Source organism: Glycine soja, chromosome 6, assembly GCF_004193775.1.
Source record: "Glycine soja cultivar W05 chromosome 6, ASM419377v2, whole genome shotgun sequence".
Classification (NCBI taxonomy): domain Eukaryota; kingdom Viridiplantae; phylum Streptophyta; class Magnoliopsida; order Fabales; family Fabaceae; genus Glycine; species Glycine soja.
In genome coordinates, this window is record NC_041007.1 from 179,724 (window position 1) to 207,027 (window position 27,304).

Below are 27,304 nucleotides of genomic sequence, written 5' to 3' on the forward strand. Positions count from 1 at the left end.
AGCCACCCCAATCACTATTTGAGAAACCTGTTAGCTTGAACTTTTCAGTTCTCTTGAACTTGATGCCAAAATTGCTAGTGCCTTTGACATATCTTATCACCCTTTTTGCAACCTTGAGATGCATTTCACTTGCACAATTCATAAACCGAGACAAAATGCTTACAACATTTAAAATATCAGGTCGAGTTGTTGTAAGGTACATCAAACACCCAAATATCTTAAGAAATTTCAAGATGGTTTGTAACCATACCAAACCTCAAATGGTGTTTGATCCTTCAATGCTTTGGTGGGAAGTCTATTTTGAAGAAAAACAACAGTACTTGCTGCCTCTGCCCAAAATTTCTTTAGCAAATTCTTCTCATACAACATGCATCTCATCATCTCCAAGATATATTTATTTCTCCTCTCACTAACCCCATCTTGTTGTGGGGTATAAGGATTAGTAAGTTGATGCTGGATGTCAGAATCCTCCCAAAATTGATTAAATTTTGCAGATGTGTACTTGATGCCATTGTCAGACCTCAAAATTTGAATTTTGAGACCACTTTCATTCTCTACTTGACTTTGAACATCCAAAAAATTTCAGCCACCTTTGATTTGAACTTAAAGAAAAAGTCATCAATAAATATAGTGTAATACAAATTGCCTTTCAATGAAGGTGTTCTTTGAGGCCCTACAACATCTGTCTGAATCAATTGCAACTTTCTTAATGCTATCCATGCTATCTTTGGAAAAAAATTTCTATTTTGCTCGCCAAATTGACAAGCTTTGCAATTTAAAATTTTATCCTCGAGCGCAGGGACATCAAGTGTTAACCCCTTTTCACTCAACTGCAGCAATGCTTGACGATGATAATGCCCAAGCCTCTTGTGCCAGATTTCTGTGTGATTTTCTATGAGAGAGAAAATAGCTTGCTCATCCTCCAATGGATTTAGAGCAAAAAAATTTCCTTTCATTTTCACCTTGAAGATTTCTTGACCAGCTGCATCTTTGATTAAGCAATATTTGTCTTCAAATACAACTTTAAATCTTCATTCAATTAGTTGGCCGACACTTAACAAATTTTGGTTAATTTCAGGAATGAATAGGACATCAACAATACATCTAGTGCCCGTAGAACTTGTGATTGCAACTGTCCCCTTTCCTTTGATTGAGATATAATCACCATTACCAATTCTGACTTTGGTGACATTTGTTGGCCTCAAATCTTTGAAGAGTGCCCTGTCAAAGGTCATGTGATTGGTACAACCACTACCAATCAACCAACTTTCACTTGATTCACTACTTAAAAAGCACGTGGCCACAAACAGATGGTCTTCTTCCTCTTGATTAGCAATTTGAGTTCCCTTATCATGGTGATTTTTGTTGGGGTAGATCACAACTTCATGCCCCCGTCTGGTTGCACTTGTTGCATTTTGCATTTGGTCTCCTCCAACATCTGAAAGGTGGATGACTTTTTCTGCCACAATGTTGACAAGGTGGAAAGTTTTTCTTTCTTCCCTTGCCTTTAATTTTGTTGTTTGTTGTGTTTTCATTGCTCGACACCTGATTCTGCTTGAAAAAATTCTTTTGTTTTTATCAACTTCATGATGTTTGATAGGCAAAGCACCTTCAACAACACAGTCTTGCTTTATCAACCTTCGTTGCTCTTAAGCTTGCAAAGCATGTAGCACTTCTGCCAAAGTGATTTTAGACAAATCCTTTGTGTTTTCCAACGAAGCTATAAATGCTTTATACCTCCGGCACCATTACCAAAATTTTCTCTTCAATTCTTGAATCAGCAAAATCAATGCCCAACAACTTTATCTTGTTGCCAATACCCAACAATTTGTTTGAGTATTCCTTGATTGTCTCTGACTCTTTCATCCTCTGGAGCTCAAATTCCCTCCTTAAATTAAGCACTTGCATGCTTCGTATTCTGTCATCTCCAGCGCATTCCTCCTTTAGATAATCCCAAATTGTTTTAGGTGTTTTCAGAGTCATGATTCTGGTGAATATCATTTGTGAAACACCAACAAACAAACATGACCTCGCTTTTGCCTTCTTCATCTTTCTTTCCTTGTGATTTTTAATTTGAGCCATGGTAGGATTTTCAGGCCGCGAATATACCTCATAATCTTCTTCCACAACATCCCACATATCTAAAGACTCCATGTATGATTGCATTTTCACTTCCCAAAGATCATAATTCTCTCCATCAATGACTGGAAGAGTAATATGGGAAAAACTTGCTTCACCTTCCATGTTATAAGTCCCGTAAGAATATAACTCTTGATATCAATTATTGGTTTTTAACTAATAAAGACAATGTTACAAAACTGAGAGAGTTCCAAGGAAGCACACTCACAATTTGTATCATATTTTAATTTAGGAGACATATTTTTTAAAACTCCAAACAAATATTTATATAAAAAAATTGAAACAAATAAGATAAAAAAGAAGAAGTAATATACATGAGAAAATACATACTTAATGTATGTATAATATTATTTATAAAATCTAAAATATCAATTAGATATCTTTGTTAATGTGTTAAAACGTGAAACATCAAACACAATAAATAAGATAAAAATTGAGGGAGTTACAAAGAAGTTGAGTGTGACCTTAAAAAAAATTGAAGTTGCTTTAGTTATGGCGTGTATGTTTTGATTCAATAAAAATGTATTAGTATTTGTATGGAAAGACTTATTATTAAGAAATGATTAAACATAGATATGGAAGCAAATGTAGAGGTACATGACAGGTAAGAGTAAGACAAGAGTTTAGTATTGTGTTGTAGTAAATCTGAATTAATAATAAGAGAGGTTGTGTTACTTTTAGTTACTTTGGTGGGTCCCATTTACATGGCTTTAGTTGGAGAGAGAGAGTGGTTAACTAAGCTGAGAGTGGGAGGAAAAAAAATATAAATAGAAGGAGCAGTGGAAATTGGTAAAGCTAGAACTAGAAATTGCAATGAAGAAGAGGAGCTGCAGCAGTAGTAGTTCAGTTTTTGAGGAGGCGAATGGAGTGGAGGATGAGGCCGAACCTCAACAACCTTCATCTTGTGCAGCAGCAGCACTTGATGAGTTGCATAAAGAGAAAAATGAGAATGGAGAAGAAACCCTCGTGCCTCCCAATCCCAATCTTGACGATGGCTTCTATGAAATCGAAACAATACGCCGTAAGAGGCTACGCAAGGTAACCATTACAAAGAACCGAATCACTTGTTTTTTTTCTTTTTCTTCTTCTTCTGACGCTGAATTAATGTTGTAAATGCAAATGCGAATATAGGGTCAGCTCCAGTACCTAATCAAATGGTGAGTTGTGTATTTTTAGTTTACTTGTTCACATAATGATAATGTATATATAGTTTGTGAAGTGAAATGTGTTGTGATTGTCAGGCGTGGATGGCCTGAGACTGCCAACACTTGGGAGCCTCTTGGAAATCTACAGTCCGTTCCTGATCTCATTGATGCTTTTGAGGAAAGGTAAGCTACTTCCTCTATGAATATCATATCCTCTATTAATTCTCCAAAAAAACAAAAAAGAAGAAGAAGAAGAAGCTAATTCTCCACGTTTCTCAAGCCTCCTCAAGTCAGGAAAACATCACAAGCGCAAGCGCAAGCATGCTGATGTGGTTCAACTCACCCAACTCAAGAAGCGCTCTGAACGTTCTACCACTTCTTACAGCCTTAGACATTTCCCACCCCAAGTTCCCACCCTTACAAATGATTACGATCCAAAGCTCAGTGAACTTAAGGAGGCACCAACGAACACTGGGGTTCAGCTAGATAACCTTGCAATACATTTCCAACATCCAATTCCAAGCAGAGGAGCAAAAAGGAGAAAATCTGCTTCTTCTGTCAAGAGGTTCAAGAGAGACCCAGATGCAGCTGCAATTCAACCAATTGCTGCTCCTATCCACATGCCTGATGCTACTAATACTGCCTGCAATATTGTCAAGATTATCAAGCCAATAGGCTATTCAGCTTCATTATCTGACAACATGCACGATGTTTTAGTCACCTTTATGGCTATGAGGTTTGTCACTCAACCAACAACTCCAAATTTTGCTCTTACACCTTTCATAAAAAAATAAAAAAAATTATATAACTGTATTAGTTTTCTTTACGAGTAGGTTTACTTAACTAGTTCGATATTTATACATATTTAATTTTAAAGGTTTTGGTTTTCATGGTTTGGTTTGTCAATTTTGAAACGGGGATGTCTTAGGATAACCATTTCCATACTAGTGCTATAATGATTAGGTCAATACTCAATAGTTGGGTTATTTGTTAGTGCTACAAGAAAAAATGTTAATAGTATTGATACATTATTTACTTGAAGTTTCACAACCTAAGGGTGTAACAGAAAAACGCCTTTTTGCATCAGATGACACCCTAATAGCAAGTTCATTTAGAACTGGATGCCACATTTTGCAGCATTCCGTATGGAAAAAGGAACACTTTGTATTAAAACACATTTGAAGACTCTATTATACTATCTTCGTCCCTAAATATACGACTTTTTTTTTTTTCAAATTTGATTGCCATAAGACTCTTTTCAAAGTTATTTTTTGCATTAATTTTTTTTTTACCAAAACATCCTTAATTACTTTAAAATAAAGGCTATGAATTAAAAATATAAATGCATTCTCTCTCTTTTAACGATTGGAAAAGAAGCTAACACACATTAATTTGAAAAAAATATTAAGGTTAACACACATTAATTAATTAGGAAGAAAATAATTATGTGGAAAGAGAGATGATGAGTCCCAATAGTATCAAGGGTAATTTTGGAAAAACAATACAAATTGTTTACACATTTAATGCTACTAACTAAATCAATCAATTTTCTTAATGTGAATTAGTTAAAAGAGTCTTATATTTAGGGACACATGTAGTATAAGAAAGCTGTTTTGCAGTCATCTTGTAAGAACCTATTTTAGTCAATGGGAATATCAAAAGTTGTTATATTGTTTGTCCTTGGTAATTGGCAATTTGACAAAACTGAGCAGGTTTGTGCTCGTTGGATGATTTTCCTGTAAACCAACATATTATGCCAGTTGAATTTATCTTATTTCTTGTAATTTCACTTTGACTATGTCAGCACTCCACTCAATTGTCAAAATGAAATATTTGGGATGATTTAAAATTTTATTCTTCAGCATACAAAATGGTTTAATCACCTTGATTATTAACTAATACTAAAAGTGGTTAGGTTGATTTATTTATTATAAATTTTAATTTTATTTAAAGACTACTCATGACATTTAATGTTTAAGAGATGATTATTTTTCAAAAAGATAATTTTTCAACCAATGAGTATACTTTATTTTGTTGATAGTTCAATAAATGCACTCATTTTGATGGGAAAGAGTTAATATCATTAATAGACCTCACAATTAATTAGGGGTAAAAAGGAAATTTAATAATAAAGTAATCCTATGTTCCTTATAATTAGGACCAAAAAAATGTTGTCTTTTATTTCTTATATATATATATATATTGGACCGGAGGTAGCATTTGTTATTATGTGAATGTGATGAAAATGCTTTGTTATTAAATCAATTTTAAGGCATATCCAAACACGACAGAAAAGATTTTGAAAATTATTGATGAGGGTAATTTAAAGTCTAGTAGCTTTAAATTTCTTGAGATTGAAACTTTCTTTTATAGTGCCAGTTGAAGGTGTTGTTTTTCTCTTTGGTTATTAAAAGGAAATGCTGTTGATAAAAGGGAAGGAGAAGATAAATGCAACTAAGAAGCTTAGATTTTGTTCAATTCCTTTCTAAGGAAAAAATAATACAATTGAAAGAAATACTTATAAGACTAATAAAATCTTCAAAATCTGAACACTAATGCCTTCAAATTTTGTGGTTCATTTACTAGAGGATAGATCTCGTAGAGAGAGAATCTATTTATCTATCTATTCATAATATATAAAATTTAAAGCACGAACTATATAGCATTGCTATGTAAACAATATTTAACAACATAATTTATCACATCAACATTTTAGCTTAGTTGTCATTATTCTATCTTTTCAAAGACAACTTTTGATATGATTTCTTCCTTTACCTTCATAATAACTATTTTATTCAATTCTCATTGATCTTCATAACTTTCTCAAACTCAATAAATGTATATTACTCATTTAAATTGAGAATGAAAATCTTATTATGTTTAAATTTTCATAATTTATAATTGAAATAAATATAGATTTCAAGTATTTTCTATATATCAAAGTTAAAAAAAAAACTAAATATTTACAATTTATGCAACCATTAATGGCATTGATAAGTATAACACAAGACAGGATCAATGGTAAATGCATATTAAGATACAAAAGAAACGACATTATCAATTGAAGAAAAATATTCACTTGTCATAAGCAATTTGAAAATAAGACATTCAAAGTGAAAACACCATGAGATAAAGAGACAATTTTGGGATGAGATTCAGTTCTTGAAAAATTTAAAGTCATCCAAACAAACAAATGACACAAGATCCTACGATAAAGAACCAATCTTGATTCAAAGTTTGAAGAAAACTAATTTAAAAGAAAAATAATGTAGGAGACAAACATGTTCAAATAAAGACAATTTCTGTCAAAAAAATAAACACATGTTGATTGTATTTAGTAAAAAAAGAAACATTTTTACTTTTAAATTATATCGTTAGACTATTATCTTGCTTTAATTTAAAAGAATATTTATTTTCTGTTACATAAACACTAGCAAAATTTATTCTGAAAGGATTTACTATAATATTATTGTTATATTTTATAAAACATTAAAACTGTCACAAAAATTTAGAAGATATGAACATTAAAGCTGTTTAGATCCCTTGTACATCTTGATGGAAATCCATTGAAGAAACAATGGGACAAACATCATGGAAATGCCATAAAAATGATCCCATCCCATACCAGATCTGAGAGATGATGAATTTTCGAATATTTGATTTTAGCATTGCAAACATTTAATAAGTTGTTGGTGCTAATCCTCTTGAGTTCAAGAAACCAAGTCAAACCCTTAGTTTTAAATGGAATACCAGCTGCACAAAATTAGCAAGTGAAAAATGATTTTGGCGTTACATTACTTGATTTTATGGGAGCCTAGGACTTCATTTCCTTATGTAAGTTTGTTACTGGTTTTGTATCTTTTCCAACGCTTTTATGGAAATTGAAGTGAACTGGGTTATTTTCCATAATCATACTGCATGCAGCATGCTTCTTTACATAATGCTTACCTGATTAACGTAACAGGTCTGATGGAACAGAAGTGATGGTGGATAACAGATATCTCAAGGCATACAATCCACTTCTGGTAATCCACTATCTGATAGGAATAGCAATGTTAGATTGAATTGATTATTTCCCTGTCAATTTTGCTTGGATTCAACGTTTTGAAAATGTTTATGTGGCCTCTTTTTACCTAAAGCTAAATGATTTTCTTAATTTTCCAGCTGATCAATTTCTATGAGATGCATCTCCGGTATACTCCTACGGCGTGACTGAACAGAGTAATGAAGGGGCTTCCTGTGTTTGCTGTTAGTGACAACAATGTAGTTTTGTAGATGCAGCGGATCGTGAAGGGTAATACTTTTTTGGTTAGTGTATGACGATATAACCATTAGACCAATTGTTTTAAATGCCTGCCTGCATGACTTGATACTAAGACAACCAAGTATTAGAGACTAGGAAATTATATTTCAAATATTTGGAAACCTCTTTAATCTAATTATTCTACATCCCGTTCTATCCTCTCGTATTATTACTGACTAACATGTACAAGAGAGAGACACAAATATAATTTGTCATTATTTGTGTTGGATTTATTTTTTACCTTGTGTGTATGTGTGTTTCACTTTTTTTAATAGCATTGTCATATCGAAAGTTATTCGAGAGGGTCTAAACTCGTATTCCTTTATATTCTTCATTTATAAATACTAGATAAAAATCTCCAAGTGGCATAACCTTTATTTTCTTAGCTCTGCTTTTGCGGAAAGCAAAGTGGCCAAGCCATGACTCGTGTCCTGTGAGAAAGGGCTGGCATACATTACAAGTGTTCCAATTGCTAGGCGGCTTTATTTTTCTTCTCTTGATTCCAATTAGTTTCTATTTTCTCCAAACCTTGACATTTCTCTTCCCATATAGGAAATAAATAAAAGATAAAATAAACCAAAAAGATAAATATACGTAATTTTTTACTAAATATCTTTAAAATGTGAAAAAAAAAGTATTTATAACTAAAATGAGCATCAGGTTTGTGTCAAGTCAAACATACTAGATTCAACCTTTAATTTGATACATTTTAAAAAATTTAAAAATCAAAATCAGTTTTCAATTTTTTGTTTGTTGTTTCAGACTGTTTTTGTCAAGGTTTTAAAACTTGTTTATAGTTTTACTTTTTTTGTTTGTAGTTTCACCTCATCACAACCTTATAATGTTCTTTTAAAAAAATAATAGTTAAAAGAGGTTAGACTCTTCATATAAAGTTATGATGAGGGAAATTTTAGAATGAGAGCAGGACATAATAGAAAATTTTAATTTAATATTGGACATTTTATGGGTTATGTCCAAATTAGGTCATGATTGGGTCAGACTAAAAGACCTAAATTTAATGTATACTTAAAGTTTAAATTCAAATCCTACATTTCATTTGATCGATTCAAGTGGAGCTGATTTCAAGTTTGATGTTGGTTAGATCAAAGAATTAAAATTCAATTCAGACTTCTAAAACAAGGCCCAAGTCTAGTAAAAGATAAGTTTGTATAGATTTTTATGGGCTAATCTTAGATCTAACCATGATTGAATCAATCCAAAGAGTTCAAACTTAATTTGTGGTCAAAATTTAATTTTCAAGTCCTACATTTCATAGATAAATTTGGACCAAGTTGTTGTTTGTTTGCAAATTTGATGTAGGTCACATACCACAATGGGCCAAGTTGAAAAGGCGCATATTCAATTTTAGATTCTAAAATAAAACCCAAGCTAATGAAAGCTCATTTTTTATGAGCTTTTGTGGGTTAAGCCTAGATTAGGCTAAAAAAAACATAAACTTAATTCGTGCTCAAAATTTAAAGCTCAAACCCACCATTTCATTAAATGAGTTCAAGTTGAACTAGTCACGAACTCAATACAAGTCACGAATAATAGCAAGTAAGGCTAAAAAAACTCAGATCCTATTTAAATTTATAAAATGAGGCTTAAACCAGGTGAAAGTCAATTTGTATGAACTTTGTGCGCTAAACCCAAATTGGGCCATGATGGATTAGGGTAAAAAAAAAGCTTAGATTTAATTCATGGTCAAAATTTAAAGCTACAACCCTACATTTTATCAAGGTCACTAACTATAATAAGTCAAACCAAAAATCTTGTATTCAATTTGGGGAACTAAAATGATACACAAATCTCATCGGAACATGATTATATTGCACTAAAAAAGCTCAAATTTAATCAAAATTTAAAGCCCGATTCCAATATTTGATTGAGTGGATTCAGCTCGAGAAGGTCGTGGGCTCGATGCGAATTATAGACTATAACGGTCTAGCAAAAAAATCAGAATGAATTCAAGCTTCAAAAGTGGAGCTCAGTTTCTCTCTCCAGCATGCCATACGAAGCATTAGTATTCATTGATTATGTGTACAACTGTGCTGCCGACAGAAATAAAGCCAAAGATGTATGATTAAATTGACAAGTAGAAATAATACGGAGACAATGCAAATATTCTTTAAACCCTGAATTTTCAGGAAGAGGAAGCCTCATTAATTCTTTCAGGTCTTGCTACTGCACCTACGTTTGATATGGGAAATCAGAAGTCTAGAGTTGTACATTGTTTGCCCTGGATGCTCTTTTCTACTTTACTTTCATTTCCATAATCAGAAGCAACACTGCCACGACTTGGTCCAATTCCCAGTTTAGGCAAACCTCTATTCGGTCCATCAAGCAGAACACAACATTTCTGCACATTGTCAAATAGTTTTGTTTATGAGCGGATGGGAGGGGAGGTTGCTCCACTTCATCACAATATCTTACCCAAACAATATAACATAAAGCCAAGTTTAGATTAGATTAGGTTTTGATGGTGTCAAGAATAGCCCTAGGTCTGATTCTTTCCAAATCCTTGATGAACTCGCGAGCAAAACCTCGATATGCATTTGGAGAAGATTGGCAGTTTAGATGGGAAAATAGAATAGAGAAAGAAAGGTTAGATTCAGTGGGAATGGTGGGATCTCAGCCTCTCTCTACTCTTAAGCTTTACTCCACCACTTTTCTTTCCTCACTAAAAACTAACACTTGGTTATCTTAAATACGATCAACCACTAAGGAAACTCCTCCCATTAATATATTTTCACACCATTCTTAAAATTTTACGTATTTACGGGATTTAAACACCTTCCACTCAATCTCACACATGCTAATCAAAGAGTGACAACGAAAATACTACGATTGAAGTCAAACCTTTTTTATTTTGCTAATTAATTTTAGTCAAATCTAATTCAGATATGCGGTTGAAGTCAATTTCTTTTATTAAAATTAAAAATATTCTTCATTTTTTAAGAAGAAAAAAACAAACTTATAAGAAAAATAGACGTAATTAAAATTTCAAAAACAATACATTAAAAATGATTTTAAGACTTCGTTTTTTTAGGAAAAGATTCAAATTCAAACCCTTTCCAAAAAAATGTATTTTAATTAAGGTACGAGGAAAAACATTAATTTTGATAAATCTTATAACATTTATCGGACAAAACTAACTTAAAAAGATAATTTATTTAAGGGAGCCCCTCCCATCAATATTTTCTTGTACACGCATGAATCTTATATAAAATAACCAGTAATTACATGTTAAATGATTCAAGTTCCTTCCACTCAATCTAAAGACATGTTAGCTAAGTAGATTAACAAAACAAAGACATGCAAAATCCAATTTTGCTAATTAATTGGAAGTTTTGGTTTTGATTTCCCTAGCTCTAGCTCTAAATATAACCGCGGCGTCTGACATGACAAATTACATCAGTTGTATCGAGTAAGATGATACTGAACTCATAGTAATAATGTGCTGTGTATAACTCAATCAATGTAAAATGGGTTGAAAGAAGCAATACATAAACTTGCAACTAAAAGGCTAATAGGAAGGCACAACAAATACAATACAGAAAAGATGTGCTAATTCTTTGGAATGTTCTTGCCGACAATCTTGGCAGGAGTTATCCTTAGAAGATTGCCTGGCTTACCAGGGAGAGCACCTTTGATCATGAGGACATTAAGATCTTTATCAATTTTGACAATCTTAAGCTTTCTGATCTTCCTCTTGGTTCCTCCCATCCTACCAGGCATCTTCTTCCCCTTGTAAACACGACCAGGCGTGGTTCCAGCACCAATTGATCCTAGTTGTCGGTGACTCTTGGAACCATGTGTCATTGGACCCCTTTTGAAGTTATGACGCTTGATTCCACCTGTCAATTAAGCCACAGTCACCCCCATTGTTGAAGGAGCACAAATAGACAAGAAAGTAAAAATGAAAAAGAGACGACCTTGGAAACCCTTGCCAATGGTGGTGCCAGAGACATCAACAAGATCACCCTCCTTGAAAGTTTCATCAAAAAGAAGGCGCTGATTAAGGTCGAAGCCATCGATGGCTTGAAGACGGAACTCCTGAAGATGGCGCATGGGAATGGCGCCGACCTTATGGAGATGACCCATTTCGGGTTTGGTCAATTTGCGGTCTCTGACCCTTCGGTAACCAACCTGGACGGCGTCGTATCCATCGGTGGCCTCAGTTTTGATCTGGGTGACGATGTTGCCTTCTTTGAAACCCACGACAGTGACAGGAACAACCTCTCCGTCGGATTCGAAATAGCTCATCATACCCAACTTGGTGCCCATCACTCCAATACCTGCCTCCATGCTCATTACCACTTTTCCCCCTTTTGCTCTTCTTCTCACTTGCAATTGAAACGGCAATGGCAATGGCAATGGCAGCCGAGAAATCGAAATGGAACAACGCTGTGTTGGTGACGGAACGGACAAGATCGACATGGCAGCTTATCTCACATACACACAACTCAACTAAGCTATAAAAACACTCTCTTTAAGTCTTATCCTCTCTCACAATTCAACCCTGCAACCCGACCCGATTCTTTTTCTGCATTCATATTTTGGCCCAACTCAAACAAAATACAAAAAACGTTTTCCTGTATTTGATTAAAACTGTAAAACAATAATTAGTACTGAAAAACATTTTTTTTTAATTTTATAAGTTGAAAAAAATCTACTCAAAATGAATTGAATTTAATGCGCATTTCATTTATTAATAACTATATTTTTAATATAAATTTAATTAATTGACTTAAATATCTAGTAAACATAAAAAGGTTCATTTTCAATTTCTACAAGATTATCTTACTTTAACCCTTCATTTATAGAAATGTGTCAAATGTAACATTTATCTTTCTTTCACAAAAAAACATCTATAAAAATAAAAATCATACATAACACATTTTCATAGTTAAATAATTAGGCTATATAATTATTATTTTAGAGACCAAAAATAAACATACCTTTATTAATAGAAAATAAAACATATTTAATCCATTAATCTTTGTAAATGAGAATTATATCTTATTTTAATTTAAAACAAATCAATTCATTTTAAACCAATTTGGATCCCCTAAAAAAATACTTGACAAGTGTAAACATTTTATCCACCATTATATTATTTATATCTTTACTCTTGAATGAAAGTGATTCTAAAAGTTATCATCTTTTTCATCAAGTCGTATACAATAAATATCTTTAGTTTCATTTTTTACAATTTTTTATTCCTTTTGAATACTATTAATTTCATTTTAAATCATAATAAACTATCAAATTAAAAATACCTTTTTCAGATAAATTAAAATTTAAAACTAGGCAATTTTTGGAGTAGCCTATGTAAGTCAATGACAAGAAAGATTTTCAATTCAGAAAAATCTTGGTCAATTTGATTTTTTTAAAAGCAAGGCAGAAAAAGAACAAAGCAGTAAATTTTGGGGGTAGCTTATATAAGTCAATGACAAATATGCCTTAAAAATGTCTTTTCTGTAATGTATGCTCCAACTCATTGGTACAGTAAACAATTGGTGTGATTCTAATAGTATCTAAGGCAAAAAGACCAGCAAAACTGAAACTATTCCTATTCCTTGTCTCAGCTTCTCAGGCTCTCAGCTGTGACTATATCAAGCCTTGCCCTAAGAGTTACAGGATGAATAAATAGATGAGCAGACAATTATTTCACCACTATCATGCCGCTTGAAAAAAAAATGTGTAAGGAACTATTTGCTTCTGCAACCTTTTAGTTCCCAGCAAATAGAAAAGCTAAAAGATGGCTGGCTGCTAATGTGACAAACTAAATTGTATAGCACTGCAAATCAAAGTTCAGCAGTCATGTATTCACTGGAACCAAATCTCAGCAACTTCGACAACATTCATCCTTAGATATCTGCAGGGTCGTTGATCTCCTGTAAAACAGCAAATGTGATTATCAGAAAAATATCATAATCATTTCATTGATACTAATAGCTATAGATAGAATGCTGGAGAATCAATATAGTCCTCATGCCCTTTGGGTCAGGATGCTGAAAGGCATTAATTTTGTTGAAACATAATTTCTTCACCCTAGTCAATTTTCAATGCCACCTGCACATCAAGTGCTATCCTCTGCTGCATGAAAGCTTTAAATTGAATGCTGAACGTGCTTTAGTTGCTAATTCGAGCAAAGCTAATGCAAGATTCAGATTCTAAGGCAGTTTGTGCTCTTGATCAAATGAAGCCAGAATTCTGAAACTCTAGCTTCTTTTTTTTGTTGATTAAAAGTTTCTTGAAGGACGGGGAAAAAGAGTTATCTGAGGTTAGAAAAGAAATATCAAGATTCTGGTTCCTGGTTGTAGGATAATTCAAATTGTACATGAGATAAATTGTTACTAAGGATTATGTTATTCTCAATCTAAGCTTGCTGTGATTCTTCAATTTGCTAACAAAATTCCAGACATGAGCAAGTGGGTCCAACATCCATCCCAACCCCAACTAGCCCACCACCCCTAAAGGTCAAAATATGGTCATCCAAAATCCAAATATGGTCATCCACCTCCATCCTGCTCTTAAGCTTACACAGTCAGGCTATCCAACTGAAAGGGTCTCCCAGTCAATGATGACAAAAACAATTACAAATCCCCATGCTTTGATCAGCAAACAAGAAACAAAAGGTACCCATTATACCAAGTCCAAACGCTGATAAAAAAAACAGTCCAAACAAAACAAATTCTCCCAACACGCATCCAACCTACAAATCACAACCCCACAAACAGCACCAACAGAACAGAGAAAATAAAACCAATGAAAAGGTGAAGTTTTGTAATAAAGAGACTCCAAAGCTCGTACTGAAGTTAGTATTATACCTTATTCTCAATCGTCACCCCATCAGGAATTTCCAATTTCAAGCCAGGTTTTGCAGCAATAGTCACTTGCCCCTGAAAAACAGTGTTAAAGATCACATAAATGCAAGAAAATCATAACACATAAATGCAAGAAAATCATAACACATCAGTCTCTCATATAGTAGTTCAAACAACAAAATATATATTAACAGGAAGTTCACTGAATTTGAATGCTTACAATAAATTATAATGAGATTCGTATTGTACTTCCAGTGTACCTAATTTCAATCTTCTATTCCATACGAAAAGCAAATCATTTACCACAAGTTTCTAATAAGCAGAAACCTTAGAAGAAAATTTGTAAAAGAAAAAAGAAGAATCCTACAATTATTTTCATAACGAGGACTTAACAAGCTACTGCCTAAGGATATCCAGAGATTTATTACTTTAAAATTAAAAAATAAGAAGTGATTTATATCTTTAATGGATTATTCAGAGATTTTCCTTTCTAGTTAATCTAGGATAATTTGAGTGCTAGAGATATAAAGCCAATTTAGGCCTTCACCTACTAGGTTATGGTCCTTAACATGGTATAAGAGCTTCTATAATGTAATGGTAGTCATGAGTTTGATCTTCATTTCCCTTCATTTTTCTTCTAAAATAGAGTTGAATTTCAGTACAAGTGAGCCTGTATGTTGTCCATGCTCTGTGTCTTTCCCTTCATCCTTTCACTGGATTCTTCCATGAGGGGATGTCTTATAGATATAAAACCAAGATTAGCATATACCTAATAGCTTAAGCTCTTAAGAGAAAGATGGTCCTTGACCATGAGACCAGAATTATCTTGAGATTTTTATGCTTTTTAACTTCACAAATTATGATATAGCTGTCTTTATGAGCAATGCAAAATTATCTCTTTTGATGATCAGCCCCCCACTTTTCCACCCCCACTGCACACAAGATCTTCCAAAAAAACTGCGTGTGTGTGTTTTGTTTGGGAGAGGGGGTTGTTCTTATGTTCCTCAACTCATAGGAGAAGTTAACAACTTAATTCTTCAAATCTTTACACTATATGTGGATTCTGCAAGTGCAAGTACTATTTCCGTCCAAATCTCTCAGCCCCATTATACTCAGTTGTAGGAGTAGGACCATATTTTGGACCTGCTCAGGCCTTCAAATGAGCTTTTAATATTGGACTGCAGTTTGGAGTCTTTTGACATCACCAGCAACCCATGTTCCAATGTTTTTAGAGCTTTTTAAAATCTTTTGTAGTGTTGAAAATTTGCTATAAATTAAGCAAGATCAAAATCTATCGGCATAGAAATACTACTATAACTTATGAGAAAAATCCCTGGTATTCAGAAAAGGATAAACAGAATACTGCATACAATTCTTAAAAAGTTCAAATATGAATGCCATCTTGTACTATATAGATAATTAAAGGGAATGAAGAGCAAGTATTCAACATGCAGCATGACCAACAGGGAAAGGAACATCTATTATACCTTCAAAGTAATATTAGCCCCAAACCACACATCACCTCTCACCATCAAACTGTCCAACTCAATGATGCTTGGAATGGATCTGAAGCGACTTTGAAAGTCACCAAACTGAGAATTAAAAACAAATACAATTCATAAGAAAGGTCAAAACTATGCAAGGATAAGACAATAAAACACTAAATTTTCACCTTTTCAAATTCAGGTCCCAAGTCTATCACAGGATTTAAAGGGTTAGTTCTAGCTGGATTTCGAGTTAAAACACCTTCTCTACAAGTGTATAGATCTGACTGCAAGAATACATAATTGGTGAGAGAGTCAGTCATGTACAACATCAGTAACAGAATTTGAATATACAATTAAGTGAGTGTCACCTGAAGAAGTAATAGATCTGATGTTGCATCCAAGGGAAGAAAGCGAGATTCGGGCACGGAGACACCAAATACATTATCAAAGAACTGGCGGCATAGATAACACATTAAAAACAGAAATTAGTAACTTCATATCTAACAGCAACGACCTTTTGGTATACCAGTTAATAGTTTCTTCTCTCTCATTTCACGAGGACCCAAGGCCATTGTCACACCACTTAATATTTAATTATGGATTTATTATCTTTTTGGTCCCTCATCTTTTGTGGATTTCCATTTTTAGTCCCTCAATTTTTTTTATTCTGTTTTTGGTTCCTCATATAGAATTTTTTAGGGACTAAAAACAGAATGGAAAAAATTGAGGGACTAAAAATGGAATGATTTTTTTTAAAGGACTACAAATCAGTAAAAAAATTATGAGGGACTATAAAAACAGAAATCCACAAAAGATGAGGGACAAAAAAGTTAATAAGCCATTTAATTATTTATCCAAATTAAAGCTTGCAAATACCAAATACAACATAAGATATTATTAGTATTTATAACACTGGTAGTTCTAAATGTTTTAATAATACAAATGTCTTGATATTTAAATATTCATTCTAATTAAGCTTGCAGATACCAAATGCAACATGAAAAATTTTAGTATTTATAACACTGGTAATGCTAACTGATTTAACAACACAAATGACATTTAATACATGAAGTCACAACATCACATATTTTAAGTCATGAAAATCCTATTAACAGGCAATTTAATTTACATGGCTGCACCATTGGAAGGCATATGAAAATGATATGAACATGCAGTCCAAGATTGATATTGTGGACCAGGGACCAAAAGCTGTAGCAAGGCATAATTCAAGTCAATTAGTCTGAGTAGTTCATTTTTAACAGTCTGGTCCACTTCCTATATCTCAAATAAAGGAAAGGTCAAATTCAAAGTAGTAGCGGTTGTTGAATGTTGAATATTTCTTTTGTATTTTAGCTTTGTTTGGTAGCTTAATCTGTAAGCCTTATTCAGAAGGCAGCAGTGAGATGTCACTGTCATCTCTCCTCTCTCTTTTTTTTTTTGTATCCTATATATATGTAACATTTTGAATCTAATAAAGCTGAGAGAGAAAGTGAGGTTTTGACTCCTCCTCACCTTCATTTCAAGTTGGCATCAGAGCAGGTGTCATCCGCCGTCGCCCGCCGCCGCCACTTTCCGGCGGCCATTTCTCCGGCGAAGCCAGGGTTAGGCTCGCCTTGGGAAGCGCGAGCCAGCCGGCCAACTCGCGTCGGCAACGGAGCAGCCATGCGCCGCCACCGTCCCGCGCGTCCTCCGGCGCGTGCAGTCCACGCGCCGCCGTCCCGGCGCCAGAATCGCGCCGCGCCTCCGCCGTTCTCTTGGTCGGCTTCTCCTGAGTCCGTTCCAGCCCTCAGTTTCCAGTTTCGTCACCTGGAACACTACAGCCCTATTCTCTCCACCTTTTTGCTCCCTTAGGGTTTCACCTTGTGGCTCAAAATGGCTTCCCCTGGACCTGTTTTCTCCTTCTCCGGGACTCCAACCATCACAGCTGCTAAACTCAACTGGAAAAATTACCCCTCATGGTCTGCTTCCGTAGAACTTTGGTTTCTTGGTCAAGGACACCATGACCACTTGGAGAAAGCTTCCGATTTTGTTTCAAGTGACAAAAGAGCCGAATGGGAGAAGCTTGATTATCAACTGTGTGCTATGTTATGGCAATCAGTTGAACCGGATATTTTGGATATCCTTAGATCATTTAAAACGTGTCGTTCTTTTTGGAAAAAGGCTCAAGAAATTTTTGCCAATGATATTCAGAGCTTATTTGATGCAACCATGAAGGTTACAGCCCTCAAGCAAACCAGCCATGACATGATTGCTCATGTGGGTAAGGCTCGGGCTGCCGTGGAAGAGCTGAGAAAGTTTCTTGTGGCTGATTCATTAGAAGAAGTGAACAAGAAACTGGACAAGTTTTACATGGTCCTTATCCTGAGAAGCTTACACTCAGACTTTGATCATGTTCGTGATCAAGTACTCGCTGGGGATCAGGTTCCATCCATGGATTCTCTCATCACTAGGCTTCTCCGTGTGCCTCACTTATCGAAGGATGAAAATCCTACTGATAGTGTGGAGACGTCAACAATGGTTGCATCACGTGGTAGAGGAGGCGGTCGCAACAGCAGAGGAGGCCGCAATGGAAGGGGTGGACGTCCTCATTGCACCTACTGCAAGAGGATGGGTCACACCCAAGAGAATTGTTATTCGTTGCATGGGTTTCCTGACAAGGTTGCACAGGTTTCTAGATCAGAGAAAGCAGAGTCTAAGTTCTCTGATGAGGAGTATCAGGAGTATTTGAAGCTCAAATCCGAGAGACCCAGCAACCAAGCTCAATCCTCATCTGTACCATGTTTTTCAACAGCTTGTATCTCTCAATCAATTGAAGGTCCTAGTCCTTGGATACTCGACTCAGGTGCCTCTGACCATATTTCTGGTAATAAGTCTTCCTTTTCATCCTTTTCCTTACCAAAAATTCCTCACCTCGTCACTGTAGCTAATGGCTCCAAGGTTGCGTCTCAAGGAAGTGGTCAAGTTTCATTGTCTCCTTCCTTGAAATTAAACTCTGTTTTATTCCTTCCACAGTGTCCCTATAATTTAATCTCACTAAGTCAATTAACTCGTTCGTTAAATTGTTCAGTAACCTTTACTGCTAATTCTTTTGTTATTCAGGAACATGGGACGGGGCGACTGATTGGAGAAGGACATGAATCACGAGGACTTTACTATTTGGAATCCAGTCCACCTGGGTCTTGTTTTGCAATCTCAAAACCCAAACTTTTGCATGATCGTCTAGGACACCCAAGTTTATCAAAATTGAAGATGATGGTCCCTAGTCTTAAGAATCTTCGAGTCTTAGATTGTGAGTCTTGTCAACTAGGAAAACATGTCAGGTCGTCATTTCCTCAAACTGTACAAAGATGTAACTCGGCTTTCTCTACCATTCATTCTGATATTTGGGGACCAAGTCGTGTTACATCTTTTGGTTTTCGATATTTTGTAACCTTCATTGATGAATTCTCCAGATGTACTTGGGTTTATTTAATGAAAGACAGATCTGAACTTTTGCCTATATTTGTGTCATTCTACAATGAAATTGAGAATCAATTTGGAAAAACAATTAAAATTTTCAGAAGTGATAATGCTAAAGAGTATTTCTCTCATGATCTTTCTTCTTTTCTGTCTTCCAAAGGTATTCTACATCAATCCACATGTCCTCACATACCACAACAAAATGGTATTGCAGAAAGGAAGAATCGTCATCTTCTTGAAACTGCACGCTCCCTAATGCTAAATTCGAATGTTCCGATACATCATTGGGGAGATGCGGTGCTTACTTCTTGTTTCCTGATAAATCGGATGCCTTCTTCTTCTCTTGAAAACCAAATTCCTCACTCACTTGTCTTTCCTCATGATCCTTTATTTCATGTCTCTCCTAAAGTGTTTGGTTGTACCTGTTTTGTTCATGATTTGTCTCCTGGTTTAGATAAACTCTCTGCTAGGTCAGTCAAATGTGTCTTCCTGGGTTATTCTCGTCTTCAAAAGGGTTACAAATGTTACTCTCCAACCATGAGACGATACTACATGTCTGCAGATGTAACCTTCTTTGAAGACACACCTTTCTTTTCACCCTCCGTGGACCATTCTTCATCTCTTCAGGAAGTTCTTCCTATTCCTTCTCCTTATCCCCTAGATAACTCAGGCCAAAATGTCAGTATTGTTCCATCTTCCTCACCAAATTCACCTGAAGTCATCTTACCACCTCTGACTACAGATCAACACAGGACAAGGCAGATTGGATCTCCAGTACCTGAAGCCTCTCCTAGTGATTCTCGTCCTTCTTCAACCAGTCCTCCACTCATGGATCCGCCCTCTCCTTCCACTTCTTCTCCTCATTCTGATTCACATTGGCCCATTGCCATCAGAAAAGGTACTCGTTCTACTCGTAATCCTCATCCTATTTATAATTTCTTAAGCTATCACCGTTTGTCTCCTTCATACAGTTCCTTTATTTGTTCATTGTCTTCCCTTGCCATTCCTTCCACTGTCCGTGAGGCACTTGATCATCCTGGCTGGAGACAGGCTATGATTGATGAAATGCAGGCCCTTGAAAATAATGGTACTTGGGAGCTTGTTCCTCTTCCCCCTGGTAAGACCCCTGTGGGTTGTAGGTGGGTCTACACTGTTAAAGTTGGGCCCACTGGTGAGGTTGATCGGCTTAAGGCTCGTTTGGTAGCTAAAGGCTACACACAGGTATATGGCATTGATTACTGTGATACTTTCTCTCCTGTCGCCAAACTCACCACTGTTCGTCTGTTTCTTGCTATGGCTGCTATTCGTCACTGGCCCCTCCATCAGCTTGATATTAAGAATGCCTTTCTCCACGGTGATCTTGAGGAGGATATTTATATGGAGCAACCACCTGGGTTTGTTGCTCAGGGGGAGTATGGCCTTGTGTGTAAGCTTCATCGATCTCTCTATGGGTTGAAGCAATCTCCTCGTGCTTGGTTTGGTAAATTTAGTCATGTTGTTCACATGTTTGGACTGAAACGAAGTGAGGTTGATCACTCTGTATTTTATTGTCATACATCTCCTGGAAAATGTGTTTATCTAATGGTCTATGTTGATGATATAGTGATTATAGGGAATGATGCTACTAAGATCAGCCAGCTAAAAGAGCATTTATTCAGTCATTTTCAGACCAAAGATTTGGGATCTTTGAAGTATTTCCTTGGTATTGAAGTGGCTCAATCAGGAGATGGTGTTGTGATCTCTCAGAGGAAGTATGCCCTTGATATTTTAGAAGAAACAGGTATGCAAAATTGTAGACCTGTTGAAAATCCTATGGATCCTAATTTGAAGCTCATGGCAGATCAAAGTGAAGTTTATCCTGACCCCGAGAGATATAGGAGGCTTGTGGGAAAACTCATTTACCTTACCATCACTAGACCTGATATCTCCTTTGCTGTGGGAGTGGTTAGCCAATTTATGCAAAATCCTCATTTGGACCATTGGAATGCTGTCATGCGTATTTTGAGGTATATTAAGAGAGCTCCTGGACAAGGGTTGTTGTATGAAGACAAAGGTAATACGCAATTATCAGGATATTGTGATGCTGATTGGGCTGGCTGTCCCATGGATAGGAGGTCTACATCAGGCTATTGTGTCTTCATTGGAGGAAATCTTATTTCTTGGAAAAGCAAGAAACGGATGGTTGTAGCTCGGTCTAGTGCAGAAGCTGAATATCGATCGATGGCTATGGTTACTTGTGAACTCATGTGGATTAAACAATTTCTGCAAGAATTGAGGTTTTGTGAAGAGTTGCAAATGAAGTTGTATTGTGATAATCAGGCTGCTCTTCATATTGCCTCAAACCCAGTCTTTCATGAAAGGACTAAACATATAGAGATTGATTGTCATTTCATTCGAGAGAAGCTTCTGTCCAAGGAGATTGTCACTGAGTTCATTGGTTCTAATGACCAGCCAGCGGATATTTTGACTAAGTCCCTAAGAGGACCCAGAATTCAGACTATATGTTCCAAGCTTGGTGCATATGATTTATATGCTCCAGCTTGAGGGGGAGTGTTGAATGTTGAATATTTCTTTTGTATTTTAGCTTTGTTTGGTAGCTTAATCTGTAAGCCTTATTCAGAAGGCAGCAGTGAGATGTCACTGTCATCTCTCCTCTCTCTTTTTTTTTTTGTATCCTATATATATGTAACATTTTGAATCTAATAAAGCTGAGAGAGAAAGTGAGGTTTTGACTCCTCCTCACCTTCATTTCAAGTGCGGTTAAGGGACCAGCCAATTTTTCATCAGAACCTACAATATTCACGCTTTCATAAATTGTCCACACATTTGTTCAATGTGGAGCTTGTTCTAACATCAAGAAATGTTTTACATCATACAGGAATTTGAGTTAAGTATGGTCTTCATCTGAATGGTTGGGATGTCGATGCAACAGTGAATGTGGCTCACATACAAGTCCTTGGAAACTTATTTCTCAAGAAGGATTTTGTATTATTGAGGATTTCTTATCCTCCAATCTTTTGTATTTGTTTCTTTCATTCAATAATAAAAATTCTTCTACCCAAACAAAAACAAAAAAAAAGGGTTGCTCTAACAAATTTAGGTGCATTTTTTTATCCATGGTTGCTATATCAATGGGGAGATTTCTTTAATAAAATATATGGGAAAAGTTTCTGCCCCTTTAAGGAATGATCTTCTTAAGTTTTTATGCCATTAAAGCTTAGATAATCCATAACATCCCACAACATTTTAACTACATGTTCGTTTTAAAAACATACTCTAATCTGAATCCCTGATAGATATTTATGGCAGTAATTAAATAATTCAAAACTCAAGGGCTGCAATTACTTCCACCTCAAAGTTGAAGGCATGATTCTAGTTTATACCTAAGCAAAAATATAAAAATAGAAGCACAAGCACAAATGGACCACAGAGAAGCGTAAACAATTATGCATATACCTTTATTGCTGGTCCAGCTGCTGTGTCCTGTAGAAGAGATAGTCATTTTCTTGGCGGCAGTAAGCCATTCAATTCATTCTTACATAAGCTATCAATAGAGTAATGAACTAATGACAGCTAGGGAATGATACCTTTGAAAATGAGGGCTTCTTCTGCCTTACTTCAACAGTGTCAACAAACCTCTTGATGGCTCTTAAACTCACCCACCTATGCAAAGTATAACACATGGAATTTAGCACATTTGGTAAATTTCAAAAAGAAACTGAACAAAAACCAGTTTTTCACTCACATGTTTGTTGTATCGATGAGTTTGAAATTGTCCTTCAACTTCAACACATCAATCAGGAAAAATAAATTAAAATACAAATGAAAAAAAGATTGTTATAATATTCTCACAAGTCTTGTCAGCAATTCACAATAAAAAATTTAAAACTATTTCTTAAAATGAAACAAAATATAATACAAACATGCAAGTTATGAAAATGAAAAAAAAAATATTATAACTTACGTGTTTATCTTGGTCTCCACCAATCTCCCGAAGCTGCATAGATTACATAACATATAGTGTTTAGCCAAAGCTGCTCAAGTTACATTAGATATGTCATAGCACCAATTTAACAAGTTGTTAGCAACCAAATTACCCGTTACCTTATCAGCATCTGACAAGAGCTACTAGGTCCTGAGTCCTGATCCTCAGGACCTAGACCATTCCAGTTAAGAGAAAAAGAACTTGCATCAAACAATCATAAAATATGTTTCCCCATAGTATCTTCAATGACAATGAAATTTTCAAATTCCAATAAACTTCACTTATATGTGAATTCAAAAAATTTCAACATCCAGTGTATATATTAAATTTTCTGAATTAAAAAAATTGTAATATATGCTCATATAATGTCACATGGTAAAAACTTACACAATTATTGAAGACCAGTTGATTAAGCATCACGCAATTCCAAGTCTGGCACGAATGTTAAAGAGACTAAAGGGGAGTAACAGTGAAGGAAAAAAAATATACCTTAAATTTCGTTGTGGGTAACATTAAATTAAACGAATTGCTTGGTGTCACCTGGAAAAAAAAAGTAAAGAAAATGAAAGAGAACTCATATGCCTTAAAAAGAGAAGTGGCAGCTCTTCATGTGATAGATAAAAATATTTCTGCATACCTCCATGCAATATTCAATATCATTTATCATCAAATGATTTAGTATGTCTACAAGATACAGTCAAGGTTGACAAAAATTAAAATGTGAATCTCGGAGCTAGGTTAGTAAGTAATGAGCAATGACTCCAAGCAATAGTGTCATTAATGATTAGAACTATAAGAAGGATACTTGGATCAAGGACTGTTGCCACATTGTCCGACTTCAACACTAGGATATACTCCTTACCCTGGAAAATAATATGAATAACTTAGTTAAAACTGCACAACAAATGTGCACATCCCACACAGGCACATGTACAAACATATTTAATTATAGCCAGTGTTGTTACAGTTGAATAATTCAAGAGGTGTAGGCACAATTGTCCTACACCTCTTGCTTATAGATTTTAAAGGAACAGGACAAAGGCTTTGATAGGACCAGTGCTCAACTGCATAAAAAGTCCATACCTGTGATAATAATGAATCAAGGGTTCCACCAGTCATTAGTAAACGGAACACATCAACATCATCAAATGGATGCCTTCACACGTCGAATTAGCAGGTTAGTTTAAAATGCTAAAGTATATATCGTGAAAGCCAATTTGCAAGTCATGGAGAACACAATTCAATAAATTGAAATATACATTCTGTCAAGTCAATTGTTTTATTTACGGATAATTAAATTTTGACCATTTGACATAGCCAATTTGTAGTTTCATAGCTGACAAATTATCTGGCATCTCTTAATTTACAGATATTTAATATTTACTGTTAAATTTTTTTTTCAAAAATTAAAGTAGAAAACTCGAGGTATTTTAAAGGAATAAGATATTTAGACTTTTGCATTTCTTTATAAATTAACCCAATGACTCTAAGCTTCGTTTCCACACCTAAATTACTGCTATAAACATCCAGACTATATCATGGTAACACTAATACCTAATAACAGTGTTTTTTAAATGTCCATAACAATAACAATACCAATCAATCAGTACATAAACGAGATATCTCTACAAAAATGGAAATAAACATCTAGTCTAGAATAGAATTTAATAGAAACATATTTAAAGGATGACATACACTTCCTCCTTGCTATAATATTCACCCAATGATTTCAACTCTCGATCTTCACCCTACATAATATATATTATGATGTATTGATCAAGAGAAATCACAAACCAATATCAATTCATCCAAAAATATAAAACAAGCACAAACCTGTTTAAAAGTGTGCACTTCAACACTTGATTTAGAATACTTCTCCAAAACCTATGAAAGATGAAGCTAAAAATTCAATAGTGGCTGAGGTCAACAATCGCATATGGAAATTGAAAATGACATTTCACCTTTAGAGAACTATCATGAATGTCATCTTTATTGAAAAGAAGCAATGGAACCCTGCTTCCATACTTGGAATTGAGGGTCTACAAAATCACAACAGCAAAAATAGTAAGAGTTAAAAACAACAGGTCAGTGGCAACATATAACAAGGGAACATAAGAAAATGTAGGTGAGGCAAGTGCACAATCCAGATCATTCATAAAAAAAGAGCAAGGAATAAACCAATGATTTGCGTAGGAAAATGGTCATATAAGAATGTGTAATTATCATAATTTGTACATTAAGTATAAATGTCTCACCTCAATCTGGTTAATGATCAAATCCAGATATGTCAGTCCATCACAAATATCAATTGCAGATCTACATGAGAGCAGAAAAAAATTTATCAGTGTAAATTCATCAAGTGTGAAGTTTTGAGGAGTTGGATGAATGCTTACTTGGGACCGTCAAAACACATATTTCTTCCTTGAGAACCATTAAACTTCAAAACAACAAGCTTGTCCAAAAGCTTCTTAGTTTCTTCTATATCTGCTTTAGATGTGAAAATTGCTCGGCTCGGCTCAACTTATATCTAAAAGGCAACAAAACAACGGAGGAGAAAACAGAAAGCAAATAAGTTTAGTTTACCTTGAGGTAAGGGAGCTAAATTATCGTAGAGAACTACGGTTACGTCGACCTTATCCAAATAGGTCTTGCCCTTGCCCTTGCGCGGAGCTTCTTCCATTTGAGCATCAATATCGGGATTGGCAGCATCAGACTTGGCCTTCTCGTGAAGCAAGGTTTTGGTAATCAAATTACAGAACAAATAAACGAATTGGACAGAATGATTGGCGGGAACAGGATAGGCAATGCGCTTATAGACGTCGAGGGGCATGGCGGAGTCGACCAAGGCGACGACGGGAATTTGAAGCTTGAAAGCCTCGTTGATGACAGAAGACTTACGCTCGGTGTCGACGATGAAGATGCAATCGGGAGGCTGGGTGGGGCCGAAGACGAGCTTCTTGTTGCGAGAGCGGAACTTCTTGGGGCTGAGGCTATTGGTGAGGAAGCCGCCGGTGCGCCAGAGAGAGTTGGTGGAGGGGCTGTAGGAGCCCACCTTCTTGGTCATGAGGTCGAAGATTTCGTCGAAGAGAGGGTTGGTGTTGATGAACATGAAGCGGCCGTTGTGGCGGGCGAGGGAGGCCATGAAGTTGCAGGCACTGCGCATGCAAATGAGGGTCTTGTCGGAGTCGATGATGGCCATTTTGTTGCGGAAGCCATAGGTGAACTCCTTCAAATGGTGAGCGGCAACACGTCGACCCACCTGAGCATTGGTGCTAAGCAGCTTCTGTATCACCACCGAATGGATCGTCATTTACTCTCTTCACTTCCACTTCCAGCTCCACTAGGGTTTCTCGACCCACTCCTCTCTCTCTCACTCTTTTCCCAAAAATTAAAAATAAAATATGACTATGTGAAATGTCACAAGGAGCAACTTTTTACATATTCAACCAAACTCAACATGATTATAACGAGTCATGTTGGATTAATCGGATTTTAATATTTTTAAAAATAAATATTTTGTAAAATTATTTTTTTAAAATAATAATTTGTTTTTATTTAAGTTTTATAAATATATAATGACTAAATATACTCAAAACATATTAAATTATAAGAATAATTAACTAATATAATTAATGATTTCAACATTAGTAGGATATTCTTATTTTAGATAGAATAAAAGTATTATACTAATATGTGAAAATATAAATAAAATAAAGATATGGATAAAAATAACAACTAAAAAAAGAAAAAGCATGAATGACTAATAAATTATGTGATTTAAAAATTAATGTGCAATAATTAATTTATATATAATAATAAATTTAATCATATGATATAAGTCAAGTTAGGTTAAAAAAAACTAAAATTTGTTACCCAATTTGAATATTTTAAAAACTCAATTCAACATAATTGGATTGGACTAGGTTACAAGTTAATTCGGACTCATGACCCTT

The 27,304-nt window shown here is 35.1% G+C and overlaps 5 protein-coding genes and 1 long non-coding RNA gene across 8 annotated transcripts; 1 reads left to right on the plus strand and 5 right to left on the minus strand.

Annotated features, from left to right (window-relative positions):
- Nucleotides 1-1,031: 1,031 nt before the first annotated feature.
- Nucleotides 1,032-1,535, minus strand: LOC114414024. Its single transcript, XM_028378398.1, has one exon. The coding sequence runs from the start codon at nt 1,533-1,535 to the stop codon at nt 1,032-1,034; it is 504 nt and encodes a 167-aa protein (XP_028234199.1).
- Nucleotides 1,536-1,731: 196 nt separating this feature from the next.
- On the minus strand, nt 1,732-2,244 carry LOC114414026. The gene has a single exon (XM_028378400.1). The coding sequence runs from the start codon at nt 2,242-2,244 to the stop codon at nt 1,732-1,734; it is 513 nt and encodes a 170-aa protein (XP_028234201.1).
- Nucleotides 2,245-2,942: 698 nt separating this feature from the next.
- Nucleotides 2,943-7,827, plus strand: LOC114414400 (probable chromo domain-containing protein LHP1). Its single transcript, XM_028378656.1, has 6 exons — nt 2,943-3,177; nt 3,271-3,296; nt 3,381-3,467; nt 3,565-4,020; nt 7,249-7,309; nt 7,449-7,827. Exons 1-6 carry the CDS (start codon nt 2,953-2,955, stop codon nt 7,494-7,496), a joined length of 903 nt encoding a protein of 300 aa, XP_028234457.1. The 5' UTR covers nt 2,943-2,952; the 3' UTR covers nt 7,497-7,827.
- A 3,088-nt stretch (nt 7,828-10,915) lies between these two features.
- Nucleotides 10,916-12,060, minus strand: LOC114414401 (50S ribosomal protein L3, chloroplastic-like). Its single transcript, XM_028378657.1, has 2 exons — nt 11,523-12,060; nt 10,916-11,444 (listed from the first exon to the last, which is right to left on the minus strand). The coding sequence occupies exons 1-2, from the start codon at nt 12,025-12,027 to the stop codon at nt 11,155-11,157; spliced, it is 795 nt and encodes a 264-aa protein (XP_028234458.1). The 5' UTR covers nt 12,028-12,060; the 3' UTR covers nt 10,916-11,154.
- A 943-nt stretch (nt 12,061-13,003) lies between these two features.
- Nucleotides 13,004-26,755, minus strand: LOC114414402 (UTP--glucose-1-phosphate uridylyltransferase-like). 3 transcript variants are annotated; one of them, XM_028378658.1, is made up of 19 exons: nt 25,935-26,754; nt 25,745-25,838; nt 25,607-25,667; nt 25,313-25,390; nt 25,185-25,235; nt 25,047-25,099; nt 24,435-24,507; nt 24,157-24,214; nt 23,989-24,035; nt 23,841-23,891; nt 23,331-23,363; nt 23,112-23,149; nt 22,954-23,029; nt 22,823-22,849; nt 16,276-16,359; nt 16,093-16,191; nt 15,908-16,012; nt 14,424-14,495; nt 13,004-13,487 (listed from the first exon to the last, which is right to left on the minus strand). In XM_028378658.1, exons 1-19 carry the CDS (start codon nt 26,659-26,661, stop codon nt 13,461-13,463), a joined length of 1,854 nt encoding a protein of 617 aa, XP_028234459.1. In that variant the 5' UTR covers nt 26,662-26,754; the 3' UTR covers nt 13,004-13,460. The 3 variants fall into 3 exon arrangements, with proteins under 3 accessions (XP_028234459.1, XP_028234460.1, XP_028234461.1); XM_028378659.1 differs by having other exon boundaries at nt 25,745-25,835; nt 25,935-26,661; XM_028378660.1 differs by lacking the exon at nt 22,823-22,849 and having other exon boundaries at nt 25,935-26,755.
- On the minus strand, nt 17,336-22,816 carry LOC114414403. Its single transcript, XR_003667207.1, has 2 exons — nt 22,110-22,816; nt 17,336-17,419 (listed from the first exon to the last, which is right to left on the minus strand). It is a non-coding gene; the product is annotated as an uncharacterized LOC114414403 (long non-coding RNA).
- Nucleotides 26,756-27,304: the final 549 nt, after the last annotated feature.

What these genes read in the sequence shown, in the direction of transcription:
- LOC114414024 (XM_028378398.1), bottom strand. Translation starts at nt 1,535, where the DNA reads ATGAAAACACAACAAACAACAAAATTAAAGGCAAGGGAAGAAAGAAAA.
- LOC114414026 (XM_028378400.1), bottom strand. Translation starts at nt 2,244, where the DNA reads ATGGAAGGTGAAGCAAGTTTTTCCCATATTACTCTTCCAGTCATTGAT.
- LOC114414400 (XM_028378656.1), top strand. Translation starts at nt 2,953, where the DNA reads ATGAAGAAGAGGAGCTGCAGCAGTAGTAGTTCAGTTTTTGAGGAGGCG. An exon ending in CTCCAGTACCTAATCAAATG is followed by an intron (nt 3,297 to 3,380) that starts GTGAGTTGTGTA and finishes TGTGATTGTCAG; the next exon opens with GCGTGGATGGCCTGAGACTG. An exon ending in ATTGATGCTTTTGAGGAAAG is followed by an intron (nt 3,468 to 3,564) that starts GTAAGCTACTTC and finishes ACGTTTCTCAAG; the next exon opens with CCTCCTCAAGTCAGGAAAAC.
- LOC114414401 (XM_028378657.1), bottom strand. Translation starts at nt 12,027, where the DNA reads ATGTCGATCTTGTCCGTTCCGTCACCAACACAGCGTTGTTCCATTTCG. An exon ending in CATTGGCAAGGGTTTCCAAG is followed by an intron (nt 11,445 to 11,522) that starts GTCGTCTCTTTT and finishes CTTAATTGACAG; the next exon opens with GTGGAATCAAGCGTCATAAC.
- LOC114414402 (XM_028378658.1), bottom strand. Translation starts at nt 26,661, where the DNA reads ATGACGATCCATTCGGTGGTGATACAGAAGCTGCTTAGCACCAATGCT. An exon ending in TTTAGCTCCCTTACCTCAAG is followed by an intron (nt 25,839 to 25,934) that starts GTAAACTAAACT and finishes TCACATCTAAAG; the next exon opens with CAGATATAGAAGAAACTAAG. An exon ending in TGATCATTAACCAGATTGAG is followed by an intron (nt 25,391 to 25,606) that starts GTGAGACATTTA and finishes GTGATTTTGTAG; the next exon opens with ACCCTCAATTCCAAGTATGG.